Source organism: Balaenoptera physalus (genome assembly GCF_965194825.1).
Source record: "Balaenoptera physalus genome assembly, chromosome: 3".
In the NCBI taxonomy this organism is placed as follows: Eukaryota; Metazoa; Chordata; class Mammalia; order Artiodactyla; family Balaenopteridae; genus Balaenoptera; species Balaenoptera physalus.
In genome coordinates this window covers 86,487,654-86,510,567 of record NC_138890.1, presented here as the reverse complement: position 1 = coordinate 86,510,567, position 22,914 = coordinate 86,487,654, and the positions used below count along the sequence as shown (strand labels likewise).

Here is a 22,914-nt window from a genome sequence, read left to right as displayed (position 1 = left end):
TAAAATCTTTGGAAACAACAAAATAATACAGAAATTATAATTCCAATTTCCTGTGCTCTGGAATTAACCTAATGTTTCTCCTAAGCTCAGATCCCACCATCCCCTACTTCTGGAATTTGAATAAGAAAGGCATGGGAGATAGACTGGACAAGTAATTATACAACACAGGGTCTAATGGCCACGCGGTCAAGTCCCCTAGCTTTTCTGGGTTCTGTTAATTTATGCATAGGTTTGGGATAGCTACAGTATCCACTTAATTAAAAGAAACTGGATTCTAACAACTTATTCTAAGAATGCTAGTGTGCTCTTAAATAAACAGGTAAAGCTTTTATCCACATCAAAGGGAATTACTCATACCTAAAAGCTCAATAGACATTAGGAGTTTAAATTGTGCAATGTTTTCCTATCTTCTCCAGAGGCAACCTCCATAACAGAGTTTTTAGCTTGAGAGGTTAACTTAATTCAACTTCAGTGTTGATAAAATGTCCTTCAGATAGGAAAGAAAGAGGGAGGAGAGTAAGAAAGGACCTTTTTATTGGGAGATAATTTTACATATAGAAATGTAGTTTCAGATATATCCAACCTCAGTGAACAGTGAAATGAAGAGATTTTTAACATTAACAATACTCTAGCAGTTTATATTGTACATAATTGCAGAACACTAAATTCTCATAAGTATTTTTGCTGAGTATTGTGTTAAACTTCAAGGATTAATCAAGGATTATCAATACAAACTAATATTTCTTGCAGAAGTATCACTTATGATAAATTATTTTTTTCTTGTATGAAACTAATTTCCTTAAAAAAACAGGTATCATGTACTGAAAACAGTACTATGCCAAGTGTTTCCTGCATACCCGTGTTTCTAATACAAACTAGCTATAAGCCAGAGAAATTAATCAACCACATAACTACAAGGCAGATTATATTCTTTCATTTCATCAACTGCCCTATGAAAAGTTAATTATCTTCAAAGGAAAATCTTTTGGGGCTGTAATTTTTATTTTACTGACAATTACAACTGATTTATTTCTAATGTTAAGGAGTCCATGTTGAGCAAGCACTGAAGGCTTCAGAGACCAGAAAAGATTTTGTATTTAAGAGAGTGATTCTATGAAATTCTCTACTTCATATTATAGAAAGACAAATTAATATAAGATTAATATAGAACTGTGTGTTATTAAAAGTTATTAAAATTAACTTGAAATGTGGCTAGCCCAAATTAGTAAAATATACACCAGAAATCAAAAAATTAGTATAAAAGAAGAATGTAAGCTATCTTAAAGATTTTTACAATGATTACATGTTGAAATGATAATATTTTGGATATATTGAGTGAAATGTACTATATTATTAAAATTAACTTCAGCTGTTTCTTTTAATTTTTTTAATGTGGCTGCCAGAAAATTTTAAATTACATATATTATGTGGCTCACATTATTTTTCTATTCTACAGCACTGCTATAGAAACAGCAGACTCTATTACATGTTAATATTAATCCCAATCCACATTGTTAAATTTCATATCATTGTATTTGACATAACATATTTAATACATTATCACAAGATTCCTGAGCTTAGAATCAAATATACCTCTACTCTTGAAAACAAAACCAAACAAAACGTGCTCTAATCTTTTCCATCATCTTCTGTATACTAACAACTGTGCTAAACTTTGTTTATGTATGATTCAGCAAACACGCAAAAGGGATCTTTTGGGTGATAGAACTATTCTAAAACTGGACTGTTGTGATGGCTGCACAACTATAAATGTATTCAAAAATCAATGGATTGTATACTTACAACTGGTAAATTGTATAGCACTGGAAATTATACCTCAATAAGCTGGTTTTTTTTTTTTTTTTTTTTAAGTACACAGCTAGAGCCCAGCAGATTTAAAGTGCCATCTAGAAGCTGCATATACATTTCAGGTAATTCAAATATAATTCTTCAATCCATCATACGGCTCAACGTTGCAATGAAAATTTTTCCATGAGGGTCTTGTTACCTGCAATGGGTCCTCATTCAACAGTGGATTATGTCATCACTAGCTGGAGATATAAGTTACAAAAAACAAAGGGAACACAGAGTAGCTGAAAGTGGACAGTTTATTAGTGGCACCCAGCTCAGGCGATAACAGCCCTTATAATAATGTACATCTTGTTGCAAACTTATCCAATCTGGGCACCCTATAAGTGGACATCTGCTGGTATTTTGCCGTGCTAGACTGAATACTGGAATATAAGAAACCTCCTGCTCTACACTAATAAAACCAAATAAAAGACAATAGATTGAGTCAAAATTAACATTTAACAATTTCCATGTGAAACTGAAAGCTAAACTGCTCATTTCTCTTTCCCTATTGCAAGAAAAAAAAAGTAGCAGAGAAATCCAGCAGCTCAAAAATTATAGTCAATTTGGAAAAACATATTGGTGATTAATAAATTTCAAGTTAAGAACACAGGATCGTTTGTGCATTGCTTCTATCAGACCTTGAAACAAACTATTTTCAATCTAAAATTTGTGAGATTATTCACTATGGCTATTATGGTGCTGCCACCTTTTGCTTTTTTTGAACATCATCTCCACACCAAAAAAAAATAAAAATAAGTCAGCTCTACTTTTTCTACTTTATCAAAATGGGTCTGAAGAACTATGACTTATGCTTTCTTTACACTCAGGAAAACACAGGAAAGTAAAACACAGATCACACCTTCATGCAATTGAACCACTATACAGTTTTGTGCTTTTTGTGGCCTATCTAGTAAATACTATTTCCAGAGCTCTCTTTACCCCATATTAACCAAAAAAAAAAAAGAAGAAGAGAAAATGAAACAGTGGGAACAGTAATAATAACACATAAATAACACAGTGAACACTGGAACAGATTTCAAGATGTGTACATGTACACAAATATAAATATAAACAAAGATTTGAACGGACACTGAGTTCCCTCAAGTTCTCGTCTTAGATGTAAACTAGGTGGATAGTTCAAAAGCCAAAGACCATATGGAATGTTAAAATCATTTAGGAATGTTCATTTAATGCAGCCACAGAATCGAGGGACATGTTATAGTCCATTCTAGTTATAAAATGACTCATCCAGACATTTAGATAAATCTATGAATGCATTTGTTCTAGTTCCAGACTGAAGTTACATCACAGTTGTGAATGCTTATGACGTAGTTATCCTTTATGAGCTGAGTGACACATTTAAAACTCAAACATGTATAAAACATTCACTGAATTTGACTTTCTAGAGAGATGATTCTCTATTGGTCAGTACTGGATACCACCACCCATTTCACATAACCCAGAATACTGTCCAATCAATGTGGTGTCCCAGCACATATCTGGCAGTTTTTTACACTGTCTTATTCATTCATAAATGCTTTTAAGACTCCCAAAATAAAAGCCCATAAAGATATGAATATATTTTTAAAGATATCTACAAAATAATGCTATCCAGGTATCAAAACTGAATTTCATTTTACTATGATACCTATTCTTTTCTTACTTCTGATATTTTCAATAGGTAAAGTAGTACAAGTCAACTGACAATGAAGTTCATCTTTATAAAGTATAGAGAAGAGCTTTTTTTCTTTAGTCCAAGATATTGTTAAACTCATAGAGCATATGAGAAGTAAAACATTAATATTTAACTCCTCCCAAAATTAAAACTTTTACAGAATGTTCATAAAGCTCTAAAATAGGTGATTTTAACCTACCAGCATGAAGCTTGGCTTTCTCTAATTTCTAAGTAGCCAAAATATTCATACTGAGGCACTATTCAATTTCTTAAGAGTTTGTGTCAAAGAATTATATCTACTTCTTGGTGGATTTCTGTCATACTCTCCATTCCTAGACATATCACCATACCAAACAATGTGCAAATAACTGTTTAGGAAAACTGAAATGCCCACTCTAGATAGCTATTTACTTTAGGAATAAAATAAACCAAAAACATCTCAAAATTTTCTACAGGCTATGCAGAAGACAGGAAAGGATGATTTTTACAGGCCATGCAGCTAAGAGAGAGAGTTGATTCAGGGAATATAATACTATAAGTTTAAACATATTATGCCTTTTGTAAGGCTTTTTGTAAATCACCATAGAAGTTGATTAAAGTGCTTGCCATGGCTGTATCTACTGCAGACTGGGGAATCATTCCACGCAGATCCGTCTGAATATAGCCTGTCAAAAGACTCCGGTTTCGACTGTCTTTAAGAGGAACACAAAACCAACCACAGGGATGGTTATATCCGCGAACAAATTCTGATCTCTTTTCACTCCAGTCAAGGCTTATCCCTACAAGGCAATTTAAAATGACACTATTAATAGCAATGACTGACATTAATCTAAAACTCTCACTAAAAAATATTATCAGATTTCTTATTTACATATTTTTCTTCTTATCCATGTAGATGAAAATTAAGCCCCAAGAGTGACCGTGGAAGAATGAAAAAGATAATTACCAAGTGGAGTTCTGACAGAGGCTGGTAGATATGTAATGGGGAAAGTTCTAATCCCTTCAGAATAAATGGCATCATGTCATCTTGGTAACTCCTTGGAAACTACAAATCTTCTCTGTAGCAGCCAGGCCTCAAGGTACTAATAATGAAACCTGTGTACCACCACTGCTCCCCATAGGCACTACCATATCAAACTTTGGTTCTGTCTGGTTCAGATTAAACAGGTAGATGTGTACCTACAACTGCCAACTCAAATATATATTGTACATACAAAAATATTAATTTACCTATAGATACATTTTAGAAAGCAGGAGCCTTCTAACAGTATCTTTAATTTTGAAAAGAAAAATATTACACAGATCAAGGAAGGAAAAGTACTCTAACACATACCAAGCCTATTTTTTCTAAGTATATGACTAGAAGCTGTTTCTTGAGAGTGACTTAGAAGGAAACCCAACGACTAGATCCCTTTCTTAGAGGCAGTCATGCGTTCCATATTTGTTAGCTGTGACCTGAAGGATACTGTGTAATGGGGAACAAAAACTCATCAGAAAGATTGCAAAAACCTTCTCGATATCGTTATTTTAATCCCTAGGGTTTAGCATTTGCAAACAGAGCTTAGTGATTATAAAATAACTATGGGGACTTCCCTGGTGGCGCAGTGGTTAAGAATCTGCCTGCCAATGCAGGAGACACAGGTTCGATCCCTGGTCTGGGAGGATCCCACATGCCGCGGAGCAACTGAGCCCGTGTGCCACAACTACTGAGCCCGCATGCCACAACTACTGAAGCCCACATGCCTAGAGCCCGAGCTCCGTAATAAAAGAAGCCACCGCAATGAGAAGCCCACGCACCGCAACAAAGAGCAGCCCCCGCTCGCCACAACTAGAGAAAGCCCGCGCGCAGCAACGAAGACCCAACGTAGCCAAAAATAAATTAATTAATTAAAATAAAATTTTTAAAAAATAACTATGAAAGTTGAAAATATATCTTGTGTAGAAAGAAACATCCAGCCTAGAAAACTCAAAATTTAAAACAAACCGAGAGAAAGTAAAAGGTTTTGAGACAATTACCACAGGATAAAAGCCCTTCTTTATAGTCCACAGTATAGGAGAAGTCAACAAACTCTCTTGGGGAAATTATATTCCAAAGCTGACCAGCAGTAGTATAACGCATCACACAGCAATTCTGAAAGAGAACAGGTAACAGCTGTTAGTACTATAGGAAACACATACATAGACTCATATATCATAAGTTAATCTTTAGTAAAAAATTAATACTCACTTAAAATGTGTTATAATAAATATTAATAACATTTCTTACAGTGATTCTGAGAGGTTTAGATCTCTATTCTATATCTCACGGCGACTGTATGGACTTGAAGAGGATATACAGTCAAAACACAGAGGTAAGTTACCCAGTATCCAAATCTCTGTTTCAATAGAGTCACCTCTTATCCTATATGATAAAAGTGGAAGCAGGAAGTGTAGACTGTAGGTGTATAAGATAAAATCCACAAGTACTTTGACTAAAACACCAAATGTGTCAATAAAGGAATTCAAACATGGCAAGGAATGAATTAATAAAAATAGACAAAAAAGAAAGCCACTTTGGTTACATAATTCTCTAATGCCTAAGGTAGCATTTTTATCTTTGATTTTGGCTAAATATTAATGGAAAACCTACATACTATTACCTAGAAACCTGAATATGATGGTGGTATTTTCAGAATTTTAGATTTCAGAACCTCAGCAAAAGTTTTACAATTAAAGACACTGATGATTTTCTTAAGCAGCAAGGGTAAAGCTATTGCAGAAAACAAACTCAGTTCTGACTAACACTCATTAGTTAATATGAGGAAACTCAAGCTTTTTAAAAGGCAGCAAGGATTCCCCTGTGAGATCTTTGCCATGACTACTTATTCTCAAAGCAACGAATATAATGAATGCAAGTATACACACGTGTTCACATGCACATGCGCACACATACACACACTCACCCAAACATTCACACACACACCCACACACCCACCCACACACACACCCACCCACCCACACACACAATCTGAAGCAACATTTCTAAACAAATACCTCTTCAAAGTACTCCAAAATGTCCAATGAGGTCATTAAGCTGTCCCAATCCAAGCGACAGGGACCTGGGCGTATATGGTCTATTACACTATTGACGACATCGTCTATAACACCTTGGGCTTTGAAGCTGGAGAAAACATATTAAAGTCAAATGCTATTAGAATGAAAAATTTCAGCATGCTCTCACAGTTCAGAGCTCACATCAAAAAAAAAAAAAATTTAATGAAGATCTTTTAAAAAGAGTAAATCCCGACTTTTCTGATAAATTAGGTTCTGTCAATTATTTCATCAGAATGTACTCTAAAACATCCTCAAATCTAATAAGAGATCTGAAGGCTATCTTATGCATTATCATGAACATAGTAAAATACCTTCATGTTATGGTGTAGCCAAGAGCAGTCTGTAGAACACTGTAATGCTTCTATTTATTTCATATGCTGTTCTTTTCTCAGCTATGCTCTAACATGTTATTAGTATATGCATATTCTTACCCTAACTTTTAAAACCTTTTTATTAGGAATAGAAAAATAGGTCACCCAAGAATAGAACGTCCAGGATTGACTCATGAATAATATCAGAACTTGACATATTCTAAAGGCGGCATTACATACCAGTAGGAAAAAGATATACTAGTTCATAAATGGTATTTGGATTCAATAGTTATCCTAACAGAGAGAATAAAAACTGAATTCTTACTTCACATCATTCAAAATAACTCCAGATAGACTAAATACCACTATGTAAAAGGTAAAAATTTTAAATTTTGAGAAAAATATACAAGTGACCATCTTTGTGACCTCAGGATACAGGGGGATTACTTGAATACATAAAACACACAAAAACACAAATTACACAAGATGGTTAAAATTAAAAACTTACATACCACAAATGACAAAATAAGTAATTTCTTTAAAAACTAGCCACAGAGTGGAAGAAGATAAGTGCAACACATATATACAGATATATACTTATTATAGAGGATATATGATTAATTCCTATGAAACAATGAGAAGAGGACAATCCAAACAAAAGATGGGCAAAGGACAAGATTGACCTGAAATGTCAATAAACTTAGAGAAGATGCTCAATTTCACTCATAATCAAGTAATTACTAGCAAGATACCATCTCATACCCCTGAAAATCTGGCAGAGATTAAAAACTTAATAATAACAAGTGTTGAATGGAAGGGAATGAGAACTCTCAAAGTGCTACCACCACTTTAGAGAGCAATTTGGCAACATGCAGTAAAGTGGGATGATGTATGTCCCTAACACACAGGCACATCCCAAGAATGATACATGTGTGTAGAAGGAGACATGTACCAAGAAGCTTACTGTAGAGAAGAATTGACAACAACCTGAAAATTCATCAGTAGGCAAACTTGCAGACACAGATAAACACATTGTGGTATATGAATACAGAAGTGAAAGACTAGATCAACATGTAACAACATGGGTAACTCTTGAAAACACAGTATTGAACAGAAAAAATTAAAGCATATTACTAAAACAAACACACACAGTCAAAGTGTGAAATAGGAATAATACACACAACTTCAAGACAGTAGTTATCTCTGGGGAGGAAAGAAAAGAGAGATAGATTGGCTTTAACTCCATCATTGTTTTCAGGGGTCTTTTTTCCCTTTTTTAAGCATCTGAAGCCTTTTTATCATTTTGTAAATCTCTCAAGCTCAAGCTTATATTATGTTCCATCCTAAGTCTGCTCTCCTGCCTGTGTTCTCTAACTTGGGGTGAGGGTGGGGGTAGGAGGTGGGTAATACAAATTAATTTGGGCACCAAATTAGAAATCTGGGATTCAATTTCGGCTCTTCTTTTTCTCTTAACCCCATTCCAATAGTCAGAACTAATAAGTCACCATGTTGCATCAAGATGATTTTCTGAACGTAAACTGCTTAGAACAATATCTGGTTTTCAATAAACGTTAGTTATCATCACCATCATCATCATCACCACCACCATCACTATCATAAATCTCTTTCAAGTTCATTTGTCCTTTTCAACTCCCATGCTATGTCCTTAGTTTGGGAACTCTGTGTCAACTCAACACTGCATCAGTTTCTAGCTCTTCTGATCATATAACTCTTTAAGAATCTGAAAAAAGCCACAGATCTCTTCCCAGGAATATACACATTGTCACAAAACTTTGTATACAATCTTAGGGACACTTCAAGAAGCTAGCCATGGACCCCCAGGATTCAAGCTCTTCTCTAAACTTTCCATGCTCATTTCTGTCTTTCACAATTGTTATTAGAATAAATGCAAAATCCTCTGAGGACCTGGGAGGTATGGGTAGGGTTGAGCGGTAGGTAAACGCAAAACTGAATGCCTTAGTTTAGAATTCAAAGATCCTTCAGACATCCTCTCCCCACCCCCATACTTAATGCTCCAGCTATACAAACACAACTTCAACTTCCCTAAATAAACTCCTTAAAGTGTTTCCCATCTGTGTGAACGTAGTAAGTGAAATTCTCTCTGCCTGGAATATGAATTTATCCTTCATTCCCTAAGAAATACCTATTCGTTCTTTAAGACTCTGCTCCAATATTAGCTCCCCTATGAAGTTTTTCCATATCACCGAGTATAGTGCTCCCTTGGCACTTTTTACACTTTTTCAACCCCAGCAGGGATTACTGATCTAAAGGATTAACTTCTACACTTGCTTACAGTGTTTAATCCAGCTCCAGTTTCCCTGTCCTTCTCATGAATACTGTACAACTTATCTTCCTGGAAATGCTATCTTTGGTAATACACTTCCAAATACTCTGTATATAGTAAGTTCAGTCAACAGTTTCATTTTAAAAAGTGCTGAGTCCCAAGGATGTGACTATTCCACTCCAATTTCACACGGCAACTATCTCCTCTGGCTTTAAAAAACAATATTTTTTTACTGGTTAAAGGTATAATTCGTGTTCAACTATATGTAAAAATCAAAAAACAGAAATAAAAATCACACATAAAACTGCCATCTAGAGGTATATATTTTGTGTTAAATAAAACATTTTAATATATAAAAAATATATATTTAAAGTCAACCCATGATTGTGCTACATACAGTTTAGTATTCTGCTTTATTCACTTTTCATTGTATCTTGAGCATTTTATTATGTTTTTAAAGACTGTAAAATAGCACATTTTATAATTTAATCATTCCCCAACAATTGATTCTTCAGGTTATTTGTAATTTCTAATATTTTAAGTAATACTGTGATGGAAGAGACAAGTTTAAATAACTACTAATTTTCCCATGATTTCTTCAAGATAAATTCTTAGAATAAAATATGCTACAGCACTGAATAAATGCAGAAAGAATATTGGAAGGGTCTTATACACCACAGTAAGAAATTAAGATTTTATCAGCTATCTGATATCATTATTTATGATCCCCTCACCACCAACTCTGTCCACTAGGGATATGGACATTTTAAAGGCTTTGAATTCATAACAGGATTTGCTTCTCAGAAAGTTTAACATCTTAAAGCAAAAGCCAAATTTTGCTAGCAATGATCATTCAGTGATCATGTGTGTAGGTGTGTATATATCTGAAGTTTAGCAATGTCCTAAGAGCTATGTAACACTATAGGAATTTACTTACAGATATCCATTAAATTCTTCTGAAGGTTTCCTCCAAATTGTTACATCTTTCTAGAAAAATAAAAACAGTGTATACTGATAATTACATAGGTGGAAACCTGGATATAAAACTGACAATTTCATAAACTCTACAGCATTAGCTTTTGCATGAAAATAAAACATAAGTACATATTCAAAGAAATACGCAAAAGTAATTTATACCATAAAATAATCCATACCTGAATTTCTTCTGTATCTGAAAGTAGTACACATCTTACTTAAATTACAGACCCCTACAATAGCTTTTCAATAGCTTAATGACACCCAAACACTGTTAAGATTCGGTGATGGCACTATCTCATTGGCCATTATTATTTGCTTCATTCCAATCTAATCTGTTTACCATTACTGACACATTTATACTGACATAATAGAAATGTTAAATACTTCATTCTGAACTTGCTCACATCTCTTTTTAAAATTAAACAATTCAAATCTATTATGACAGTGCTACCTTGAATTAGTCCCTACATTTTTTTCCAGATCATTTCCCAAGACATTCTGAATAGCAGAATAGCCAGAGGACTTAACTGGAAGAGTCCTGGGTTCAAGGATTGGCTCTGTCAACGCTCAGGTATGTCATATTGGTAAAAAAAGAATACTAACTGGCCATTCTCACAGGCTTGTTAAAATATCTGAAACAATTTCAAATTATCCATTACTATACTTCCTTAAACTGACAATGACACATCTTATTTACTGACTTGAGAGGCTGCTCTTTACAATCTTGTTGCCATGAGTCTATTCTTGTGTCCAATATCTGAAGAACTAATGAAAGCAGTGCAGGATTACTATGTTTCTTCCTTTGTGAGACAGTAAACCATCAACTTTATTAGCACGTTTATCTATCCCGCACATTCATCTAAAGTATGGTCCATATTTTTCTGTACCATTTTGAAAGTCATCCACCAGCTCATTAGACAGAAGATACACCCTCAAGCATAAGTAATTTAATTAATTTACCATTTTCTTAGCAACTCGCCACTTGTCATCTTCAAGGCTGTGGTACTGGATGAGAGTGTTTTTAAGTCTAGTCGCCAAAACAGCTGCATCAGGCAGGTCTTCCATTTGTTTCCCCTGTTACAGAGACTAAGATTATCATCAGCAAATACCAGAGTTACATGCAGTAGACCAGTGGGTCTCAAATCTGGCTTCATAAAAGAATCACCTGGGGAGTTGTAAAAGATACCTATACCCGGACCCCATCCTAGATCAACTAATCAGGATCCCTGAGGGTAAGACCTGGCCATAGGTTTTTTTTTTAAAAGCTTCCAAGGTGTGGAACACATAGGGATAAGAATTACATATCTTGAGTTATTAAAATCACTCATATAAAAAATCAAATACAATCCTATTTCCCTTTCTAATAAAATCTAGCCCAAAGGAATAAATTATAAAATTCCAGATAACTTAAAGAAAAAAATACTGCTTTTTCCAAAATACAAAAACAACACACAAGGCATAAACTCTTTTAAAATTCCTTAGAGATTCAGCCATTGAAAATTTTCATTTTACCAGCCAACAGATATAGGACTAATTCTAGCAAAAAAATGACAAACACAATTGGAAACCTCCTCTTACATCCTTTAAGGATAGGGCTAGAGACCTCTGAAGAATTTCAAAAGTTTGAAGAACTCCATTGTCTTCAATATTTTATTTCACTTGATGAAGTGTCATAGGATTCAGTGAGGTATCTGTGTAACATAGGAGGTGATATGAAGACCTTAGAACCACCAGTACAGCATAAATAAGAGGTTTATAATTTTAAGACAATAATTTTAACTATACAGAGAGTAAAGTACTATACCATTAATAATTCCAAAGGTATGTTATTGTTCAACAATACTTTAAAAGGGAAATGATTACTAATCTTGAAAGATAATAAACTTACTATATTGAGGGATTCTATAATGTGATCATTTTAAAACATTGCTGCAAATCCTGTGACACACTTCCCATCAAGAGGGATTGACATATATACACTACTATGTATAAAATAGATAATTAATGAGAACCAACTGTATAGCACAGGGAACTCTACTCAGTGCTCTGTGGTGACCTTAAATGGGAAGGAAATCCAAGGAAGAGGGGATATATGTATACGTGTGGCTAATTCACTTTGCTGTACAGCAGAAACTAACACAACATTGTAAAGCAACTATACTCCAATAAAAATAAAGTGAAAATAAATAAATAAAAAGCAACAAAGCATTTACAATGAAAAAAAAAAAAGAGGTGCAGTCTGTGACGCTGCATGACCTCCGCAGCTAGGTTAGAAAATTCCATGCAGCCTCTGTACGTCTCTCTTAGAATAATCGCTCTGGGAGCCTCTGATCAACATGTAAGCATACAAGGAATCTGGTTATCCTGAGGCTGATATGTGGAAAGGCCCAGGTGGAAAGAAGAGGAAGGGAGGGAAAAAAGGAGAGGGAAAGACAGAGACAGAGACAGACAGACAGACAGACAGACACACACACACACACACACACACGGATCCAAAATCTCACATCCAGAAGCCTATTTAGCGCTTCACACCTAATGGGCATCTCTTGCTTCCCCAGTCTTCCTTCAATTTGCCTCAGTCTTCCTCATCTTAATAATTTTACTATTAAAATGATAATTGAGCCAGTTGCTCAATGTCAAAAGCCTTGGAATCACACTTAATAGGTATTAGGAGATTCACCACATACCTTTGCCTACAATGCTCTTCTCCTACTGGTTTTCTTTCTGTCCCTTAAATACATCAAGCTTGTCACTGACTTTGGGCCTTTGTACTTACTATTATTTCTCTACCTGGATTAGTAGATCCCAAATCTGAGCATGACTAACAACAACCTGTAATAATAATTTCAGTTTAAACCTCCTGTCCTTAATACAACCTTCCCCAAATCACTATTATACCCTTCTTTTATTTTCTTCATAGTGCATCACTATGTGAAATTAACTTGTTTATTTATTGATGTACTATATTCTACTCTTTGACTACCATGTCCCCAACTAATAGAGTGGCTGTCCCATGTCTGCCTTTTTCACTACTATATCCCCACCAACTAGAACACTGCCTGGAACACAGTAGGCCCTTAATATTTGTTGAAGTGTGTTTGCTTCAAAACATGATTTATTTGGTCTTAACTTCTCTCCTTTTGGTGCCATGGTACTCTCCAGTAAAAGGCTAAAGAATAAAAGGCTTTGGGAGAAAGCTGTCCATTTACAGAATCATGAAGTTACTACTAAAAAGGAGATCAAGAAAAGATCTAAATGAAATATCAAGGCTTAAACCTCTATGGGAATAAGAATGCAATTCTTACTACAAATGCATACATCAGAATCATGTTATAATTTGTAATAGTTGTTAATGTTGACAAAGACTCTCTCCTTGGTCGGGCTCCCTCTGAGTCCTCATTTTTTTTTTTTTTTTGGCTGCATCAGGTCTTAGTTGTGGCATGCAGAATCTTCAGTAGTGGTGCGGGCTCTTCATTGCGGCATGCGGGCTCCTCTCTACTTGGGGCGCACAGGCTCCAGAGCACGCAGGCTCAGTAGTTGCAGCACGCAGCCTCTCTAGTTGTGAGGCACGGGCTCTAGAGCACATGGGCTTAGTTGCCTCATGGCATGTGGGATCTTAGTTCCCCGACCAAGGATCAAACCCGCGTCCCCTGCATTGGAAGGCAGATTCTTAACCACTGGACCACCAGGGAAGTCTCCTCTGAGTCCTCTTTGTGACTAGGCCTAGCTCTTGGGCTTGTCCTTGGACCCCTTAGTCTAGCTTTAGCAAGAATCCTGCTGAGTCAGTTTAGTGAAAATCCCCTACCCTCAAATTTCCTTATCCCACCCTCAATCTTATCCCCCTGGCCTGCCTTCAGCAAGAATCCTGTCAAGCTGGTTTAAGGTGAATCCCCCTTCCTCTAATGTTTCCTCTTAGTAATTTTCATTCACTGACACCCACCCTGATCCTTGGCTATACACCCCTACGTGCCCTTGTTGTATTCAGAATGAAGCCTAGTTCTATACCAAGGTTTCTTTTCCACTATTGCAATAGTTATTGAATAAGATTTGCCTTTACCACTTTCATGTGTGTCTGCCTCTGGTTTTCTGTGACACCGTTTTTGGATAGTAGATTTCATGGTCCACAGCCAGATAGTCCGATTCAGTGGGTCTGTTCTGGAATAGGCCCCAGAAATCTAGGTCCTATAAAAAGCCTCACTGATCATTCTTTTATCCAGTCAGGAGTGACAACCACTAATCTAAAATCTAAAGTGACAAAAATAAGTCAGTGCTATAGTCAATATTTAACCAGCACAAAGCAGAACATAAAAGCCATTAAACATGATAAACACCAAAATGAAATAAGGGGATTCAAGATGGCGGAAGAGTAAGACGGGGAGATCACCTTCCTCCCCACAAATACATCAGAAATACATCTACATGTGGAACAACTCCTACAGAACACCTACTGAACGCTGGCAGAAGACCTCAGACGTCCCAAAAGGCAAGAAACTCCCCACGTACCTGGGTAGGGAAAAAGAAAAAAGAAAAACCAGAGACAAAAGAATAGGGATGGGACCTGCACCAGTGGGAGGGAGCTGTGAAGGAGGAAAGGTGTCCACACACTAGGAAGCCACTTCACGGGCGGAGACTGCGGGTGGCGGAGGGGGGAAGCTTCGGAGCCACGGAGGAGAGCGCAGCCACAGGGCTGCGGAGGGCAAAGCGGAGAGATTCCCGCACAGAGGATCGGCGCCGAGCAGCACTCACCAGCCCGAGAGGCTTGTCTGCTCAGCCACGGGGCACGTGGGGGCTGGGAGCTGAGGCTCGGACTTCGGAGGTCGGATCCCAGGGAGAGGACTGGGGCTGGCGGCGTGAACACAGCCTGAAGGGGGCGAGCGCGCCACAGCTAGCCGGGAGGGAGTCCGGGAAAAAGTCTGGACCTGCCTAAGAGGCAAGAGACTTTTTCTTGCCGCTTTGTTTCCTGGTGCACGAGGAGAAGGGATTAAGAGCGCCGCTTAAAGGAGCTCCAGAGACGGGCGCGAGCCGCAGCTATCAGTGCGGACCCCAGAGACGGGCATGAGACGCTAGGGCTGCTGCTGCAGCCACCAAGAAGCCTGTGTGCAAGCACAGGTCACTATCCACATTGCCCCTCCCGGGAGCCTGTGCAGCCCGCCACTGCCAGGGTCCCGTGTTCCAGGGACAACTTCCCTGGGAGAACGCACGGCGTGCCTCAGGCTGTTGCAGTATCATGCCGGCCTCTGCAGCTGCAGGCTCACCCCGCATCCGTACCCCTCCCTCCCCCCCGGCCTGAGTGAGCCACAGCCCCCAAAGCAGCTGCTCCTTTAACCCTGTCCTGTGTGAGCGAAGAACAGATGCCCTCAGGTGACCTACACGCAGAGGCGGGGCCAAATCCAAAGCTGAAACCCGGGAGCTGTGCGAACAAAGAAGAGAAAGGGAAGTCTCTCCCAGCAGCCTCAGAAGCAGCGGATTAAAACTCCACAATCAACTTGATGTACCCTGCATCTGTGGAATACCTGAATAGACAACAAATCATCCCAAATTGAGGAGGTGGACTTTGGGAGCAAGATATATTATTTTTTCCCCTTTTCCTCTTTTTGTGAGTGTGTATGTGTATGCTTCTGTGTGAGATTTTGTCTGTATAGCTTTGCTTTTACCATTTGTCATAGGGTTCTGTCTGTCCGGTTTTTTTTTTTTTCTTTTTTTTTTAGTATAGTTTTTAGTGCTTGTTATCATTGGTGGATTTGTTTTTTGGTTTGGTTGCTCTCTCTTCTTTCTTTTTTTTTATTACTTAAAAAATTTTTTTTAATAATTATTTTTTATTTTAATAACTTTATTTTAGTTTATTTTATTTTATCTTTTTCTTTTTTCTTTCTTTTTTTCTCCCTTTTATTCTGAGCTGTGTGGATAACAGGCTCTTGGTGCTCCGGCCAGGCATCAGGGCTGTGCCTCTGAGGTGGGAGAGCCAAGTTCAGAACATTGGTCCACCAGAGACCTCCCAGCTCCACATAATATCAAATGGCAAAAATCTGCCAGAGATCTCCATCTCAACGCCAAGACCCAGCTCCACTCAATGACCAGCAATCTACATTGCTGGACACCCTATGCCAAACAACTAGCAAGACAGGAACACAACCCCACCCATTAGCAGAGAGGCTACTTAAAATCATAATAAGGTCACAGACACCCCAAAAGACACCACCAGACATGAACCTGCCCACCAGAAAGACAAGATCCAGCCTCATCTTCCAGAACACAGGCACTAGTCTCCTCCACCAGGAAGCCTACACAACACACTGAACCAACCTCAGCCACTTGGGGCAGACACCAAAAACAACAGGAACTATGAACCTGCAGCCTGCGAAAGGGAGACCCAAAACACAGTAAGTTAAGCAAAATGAGAAGACAGAGAAACACAGCAGATGAAGGAGCAAGGTAAAAACCCACCAGACCTAACAAATGAAGAGGAAATAGGCAGTCTACCTGAAAAAGAATTCAGAATAATGATAGTAAATATGATCGAAAGTCTTAGAAATAGAAAGGAGAAATTACAAGAAACGTTTAACAAGGACCTAGAAGAACTAAAGAGCAAACAAACAATGATGAACAACACAATAAATGAAATTAAAAATTCTCTAGAAGGGATCAATAGCAGAATAACTAGGCAGAAGAAGGGATAAGTGACCTGGAAGATAAAATAGTGGAAATAACTACTGCAGAGCAGAATAAAGAAAAAAGAATGAAAAGAATTGAGGACAGTCTCAGAGACCTCTGGGACAACATTAAACACACCAACATTCGAATTATAGGGGTCCCAGAAGAAGAAGAGAAAAAGAAAGGGACTGAGAAAATATTTGAAGAGATTATAGTTGAAAACTTCCCTAATATGGGAAAGGAAACAGTTAATCAAGTCCAGGAAGCACAGAGAGTCCCATACAGGATAAATCCAAGGAGAAACACACCAAGACACATATTAATCAAACTATCAAAAATTAAATACAAAGAAAAAATATTAAAAGCAGCAAGAGAAAAACAACAAATAACACACAAGGGAATCCCCATAAGGTTAACAGCTGATCTTTCAGCAGAAACTCTGCAAGCCAGAAGGGAGTGGCAGGACATATTTAAAGTGATGAAAGGGAAAAACCTACAATCAAGATTACTCTACCCAGCAAGGATCTAATTCAGATCGGACAGAGAAATTAAAACCTTTACAGACAAGCAAAAGCTAAGAATATTCAGCACCACCAAACCAGCTTTACGACAAATGCTGAAGGAACTTCTCTAGGCAGGAAACACAAGAGGAGGAAAAGACCTACAATAACAAACCCAAAACAATTAAGAAAATGGTAATAGGAACATACATATCGATAATTACCTTAAATGTAAATTGATTAAATGCTCCAACCAAAAGACACAGACTGGCTGAATGGATACAAAAACAAGACCCGTATATATGCTGTCTACAAGAGACCCACTTCAGACCTAGGGACACATACAGACTGAAAGTGAGGGGATGGAAAAAGATATTCCATGCAAATGGAAATCAAAAGAAAGCTGGAGTAGCAATTCGCATATCAGACAAAATAGACTTTAAAACAAAGACTATTACAAGAGACAAAGAAGGACACTACACAATGATTAAGGGATCAATCCAAGAAGAAGATATAACAATTGTAAATATTTATGCACCCAACATAGGAGCACCTCAATACATAAGGCAAATACTAACAGCCATAAAATGGGAAATCAACAGTAACACAATCATAGTAGGGGACTTTAACACCCCACTTTCACCAATGGACAGATCATCCAAAATGAAAATAAATGACGAAAAACAAGCTTTAAATGATACATTAAACAAGATGGACTTAATTGATACTTATAGGACATTCCACCCAAAAACAACAGAATATACTTTCTTCTCAAGGGCTCATGGAACATTCTCCACGATAGATCATATCTTGGGTCACAAATCAAGCCTTGGTAAATTTAAGAAAATTGAAATCGTATTAATAATCTTTTCTGACCACAACACTATGAGACTAGATATCAATTACAGGGAAAAAATCTGTAAAAAATACAAACACATGGAGGCTAAACAATACACTACTTAATAACCAAGAGATCACTGAAGAAATCAAAGAGGAAATCAAAAAATACCTAGAAACAAATAACAATGAAACAAAATGACCCAAAACCTATGGGATGCAGCAAAAGCAGTTCTAAGAGGGAAGTTTATAGCAATACAATCCTACCTCAAGAAACCAGAAACATCTCAAATAAAAAACCTAACCTTACACCTAAAGCAATTAGAGAAAGAAGAACAAAAAAACCCCAAAGTTAGCAGAAGGAAAGAAATCATAAAGATCAGATCAGAAATAAATGAAAAAGAAATGAAGAAAACAATAGCAAAGATTAATAAACTAAAAGCTGGTTCTTTGAGAAGATAAGCAAAATTGATAAACCATTAGCCAGACTCATCAAGAAAAAAAGGGAGAAGACTCAAACAATAGAATTAGAAATGAAAAAGGAGAAGTAACCACTGACACTGCAGAAATACAAACGATCATGAGAGATTACTACAAGCAACTGTATGCCAATAAAATGGACAACCTGGAAGAAATGGACAAATTCTTAGAAACGCACAACCTTCCAAGACTGAACCAGGAAGAAATAGAAAATATGAACAGACCAATCACAAGCACTGAAATTGAAACTGTGATTAAACATCTTCCAATAAACAAAAGCCCAGGACCAGATGGCTTCACAGGCAAATTCTATCATACATTTAGAGAAGAGCTAACACCTATCCTTCTCAAACTCTTCCAAAATATAGCAGAGGGAGGAACACTCCCAAACTCATTCTACGAGGCCACCATCACCCTGAGACCAAAACCAGACAAAGATGTCACAAAGAAAGAAAACTACAGGCCAATATCACTGATGAACATAGATGCAAAAATCCTCAACAATATACTAGCAAACAGAATCCAACAGCACATTAAAAGGATCATACACCATGATCAAGTGGGGTTTATCCCAGGAATGCAAGGTTTCTTCAATATATGCAAATCAATCAATGTGACACACCATATTAACAAATTGAAGGAGAAAAACCATATGATCATCTCAATAGATGCAGAGAAAGCTTTCGACAAAATTCAACACCCATTTATGATAAAAATCCTCCAGAAAGTAGGCATAGAGGGAACTTACCTCAACATAATAAAGGCCATATATGACAAACCCACAGCCAACATCATTCTCAATGGTGAAAAACTGAAACCATTTCCACTAAGATCAGGAACAAGACAAGGTTGCCCACTCTCACCACTATTATTCAACATAGTTTTGGAAGTGTTAGCCACAGCAATCAGAGAAGAAAAAGAAATAAAAGGAATCCAAATCGGAAAAGAAGAAGAAAAGCTGTCACTGTTTGCAGATGACATGATACTATACATAGAGAATCCTAAAGATGCTACCAGAAAACTACTAGAGCTAATCAATGAATTTGGTAAAGTAGCAGGATAAAAAATTAATGCACAGAAATCTCTTACATTCCTATACACTAATGATGAAAAATCTGAAAGTGAAATTAAGAAAACACTCCCATTTACCATTGCAACGAAAAGAATAAAATACCTAGGAATAAACCTACCTAAGGAGACAAAAGACCTGTATGCAGAAAATTATAAGACACTGATGAAAGAAATTAAAGATGATACAAATAGATGGAGAGATATACCATGTTCTTGGATTAGAAGAATCAACATTGTGAAAATGACTCTACTACCCAAATCAATCTACAGATTCAATGCAATCCCTATCAAACTACCACTGGCATTTTTCACAGAACTAGAACAAAAAATTTCACAATTTGTATGGAAACACAAAAGAACCCAAATAGCCAAAGCAATCTTGAGAAAGAAAAACAGAGCTGGAGGAATCAGGCTCCCTGACTTCAGACTGTACTACAAAGCTATAGTAATCAAGACAGTATGGTACTGGCACAAAAACAGAAATATAGATCAATGGAACAGGATAGAAAGCCCAGAGATAAACCCACGCACATTTGGTCACCTTATCTTTGATAAAGGAGGCAAGCATATACAATGGAGAAAAGACAGCCTCTTCAATAAGTGGTTCTGGGAAAACTGGACAGCTACATTTAAAAGAATGAAATTAGAACACTCCCTAACACCATACACAAAAATAAACTCAAAATGGATTAAAGACCTAAATGTAAGGCCAGACACTATCAAACTCTTAGAGGAAAACATAGGCAGAACACTCTATGACGTAAATCACAGCAAGATCCTTTTTGACCCAACTCCTAGAGAAATGGGAATAAAAACAAAAATAAACAAATGGGACCTAATGAAACTTAAAAGCTTTTGCACAGCAAAGGAAACCATAAACAAGACCAAAAGACAACCCTCAGAATGGGAGAAAATATTTGCAAATGAAGCAACTGACAAAGGATTAATCTCCAAAATTTACAAGCAGCTCATTCAGCTCAGTATCAAAAAAACAAACAACTTAATCCAAAAATGGGCAGAAGACCTAAATAGACATTTCTCCAAAGAAGATATACAGATTTCCAGCAAACACATGAAAGAATGCTCAACATCATTAATCATTAGAGAAATGCAAATCAAAACTACAATGAGATATCATCTCACACCAGTCAGAATGGCCATCATCAAAAAATCTACAAACAATAAATGCTGGAGAGGGTGTGGAGAAAAGGGAACCCTCTTGCACTGTTGGTGGGAATGTAAATTGATACAGCCACTATGGAGAACAGTATGGAGGTTCCTTAAAAAACTACAAATAGAACTACCATATGACCCAGCAATCCCACTACTGGGCATATACCCTGAGAAATCCATAATTCAAAGAGTCATGTACCACAATGTTCATTGCAGCTCTATTTACAATTGCCAGGACATGGAAGCAACCTAAGTGTCCATCGACAGATGAATGGATAAAGAAGATGTGGCACATATATACAATGGAATATCACTCAGCCATAAAAAGAAACGAAACTGAGTTATTTGTAGTGAGGCGGATGGACCTAGAGTCTGTCATACAGAGTGAAGTAAGTCAGAAAGAGAAAAACAAATACCATATGCTAACACATATATATGGAATCTAAAAAAAAAAAAAAATGGTCATGAAGAACCTGGGGCAAGACGGGAATAAAGACACAGACCTACTAGAGAATTGACTTGAGGATACGGGGAGGGGGAAGGGTAAGCTGGGACGAAGTAAGAGAGTGCCATGGACATATATACACTACCACATATAAAATAGATAGCTAGTGCGAAGCAGCCGCATAGCACAGGAAGATGAGCTCAGTGCTTTGTGACCACCTAGAGGGTTGTGATAGGGAGGGTGGGAGGGAGGGAGATGCAAGAGGGAAGAGATATGGGGATATATGCATATGTATAGCTGATTCACTTTGTTATAAAGCAGAAACTAACACACCATTGTAAAGCAATTATACTCCAATAAAGATGTTAAAAAAAAAAGAGTAAATACTGCAAACAAATAATGCTGAATAAAATAAAGAAAAAAGATATGAAATGGAAAAAAATAAAATAAAATAAAATGATACAGAAGTTCAGGGAAGAAAAAAAAGAACTTTTCCTCTATTCCCTTATGCTCTGTCCCTGAGACCTGCAATTAAATTGACAAAAGATAGATTAACAGAAAAAAAGGCAAAGTTTACTTGATGTCAATATTTAAATTTTTTATGCAAAGAGGCTTTCATAGAAAATAACTGGAGACCCAGAGAAGCTTATATACCCGGAGCTTATACACCATCTTAAAGGGTGATAAACTCTGGAGAAATGACAAGACAAGGGAAAAGGGGTTTGAGCTTCTAGGGGTGGTAAATTATGGCAAGATAAATATATGGGAAGACAGTAATAAAAGGTAAAGGCAAAAAAAAAAAAAAAAGGTAAAGGCTATTTTAGTGAAGTTTGTTTGTGTAGACCATCTCAGTGCCAACTTTCTACCTCCAGTGATAGCAGTTATTCTCCTGGTATAGGAGAGAGGAGAGGGAAGACCTTCACCAAAGGATATTTATGTCCCATTTTTAGGCAGATAGTGGAAGGAAAAATAGTTCTTTCCGTGTTTGCTGCTTCTTAATTGCCTTCAGCTCAAACTAACCTTTATTCTGAAGTGGCACGTTTTGGGGTGGCATATCCCTTCAGAAACATGGGAAAGTATATACAGAAAATTCAGTAATATAGAATTTTGGATCTATGAAAGTGATGTGAAATATTTAATAATTATAGATCCTACCCATAAGAAGTGGATTAGCACATTTAAAAAGTCTGCCAGTCAGAAGTAGATCCCATTTCCACTCAAGAGACTGCCAACTTGATAGCCAGTATGACCTTATTTAAGGGTATGTTATAAACAAACACAAGTTCTTAAAGAGGACTTGCAAAAGAAATTTAATTTATCCATTACTAAGGATGATTATGATTAAACAACATTCTTTAAATCCAAAGGTCACCTGCCAGGTTCCTGTGGCTAGCAGATAGAAATCAAAGATGAAGTGGAAAGTTACTGTTAGCATACACAACATTACCTTTAGGTAAATCTAGCATACAAAAAGTAAGCAATAAAAACTACCTATAAAGATGAGAATCTGAAACTTTAAGGTGTTTACCTTAGTTATCATT

The 22,914-nt window shown here is 36.9% G+C and overlaps 2 protein-coding genes across 5 annotated transcripts in view; one reads left to right on the top strand and one right to left on the bottom strand.

Annotated features, from left to right (window-relative positions):
- The window catches only part of CAMK4 (calcium/calmodulin dependent protein kinase IV), a 239,870-nt gene extending 234,443 nt beyond the window's left edge, over window positions 1–5,427 (top strand). The window contains exons 13-14 of one of the 2 annotated variants that reach the window (XM_082455785.1): window positions 1,873–1,931; window positions 4,425–5,427. In XM_082455785.1, the coding sequence (XP_082311911.1) occupies window positions 1,873–1,899 (27 nt within the window). In that variant the 3' untranslated portion in view covers window positions 1,900–1,931; window positions 4,425–5,427. Of the gene's footprint in view, window positions 1–1,872; window positions 2,836–4,424 lie in introns of those variants that run through there. The other variant, XM_082455784.1, reaches the window with a different exon arrangement.
- Window positions 2,091–22,914, bottom strand: part of STARD4 (StAR related lipid transfer domain containing 4) — a 23,206-nt gene continuing 2,382 nt past the window's right edge. Inside the window, exons 1-6 of one of the 3 annotated variants that reach the window (XM_082455824.1) lie at window positions 14,665–14,725; window positions 11,177–11,290; window positions 10,176–10,225; window positions 6,563–6,689; window positions 5,546–5,660; window positions 2,091–4,308 (exon numbers count right to left, since the gene is read on the bottom strand). In XM_082455824.1, the coding sequence (XP_082311950.1) occupies window positions 4,079–4,308; window positions 5,546–5,660; window positions 6,563–6,689; window positions 10,176–10,225; window positions 11,177–11,281 (627 nt within the window). In that variant the 5' untranslated portion in view covers window positions 11,282–11,290; window positions 14,665–14,725 and the 3' untranslated portion in view covers window positions 2,091–4,078. Of the gene's footprint in view, window positions 4,309–5,545; window positions 5,661–6,562; window positions 6,690–10,175; window positions 10,226–11,176; window positions 11,291–14,664; window positions 14,726–22,914 lie in introns of those variants that run through there. The other 2 variants (XM_082455822.1, XM_082455823.1) reach the window with 2 other exon arrangements.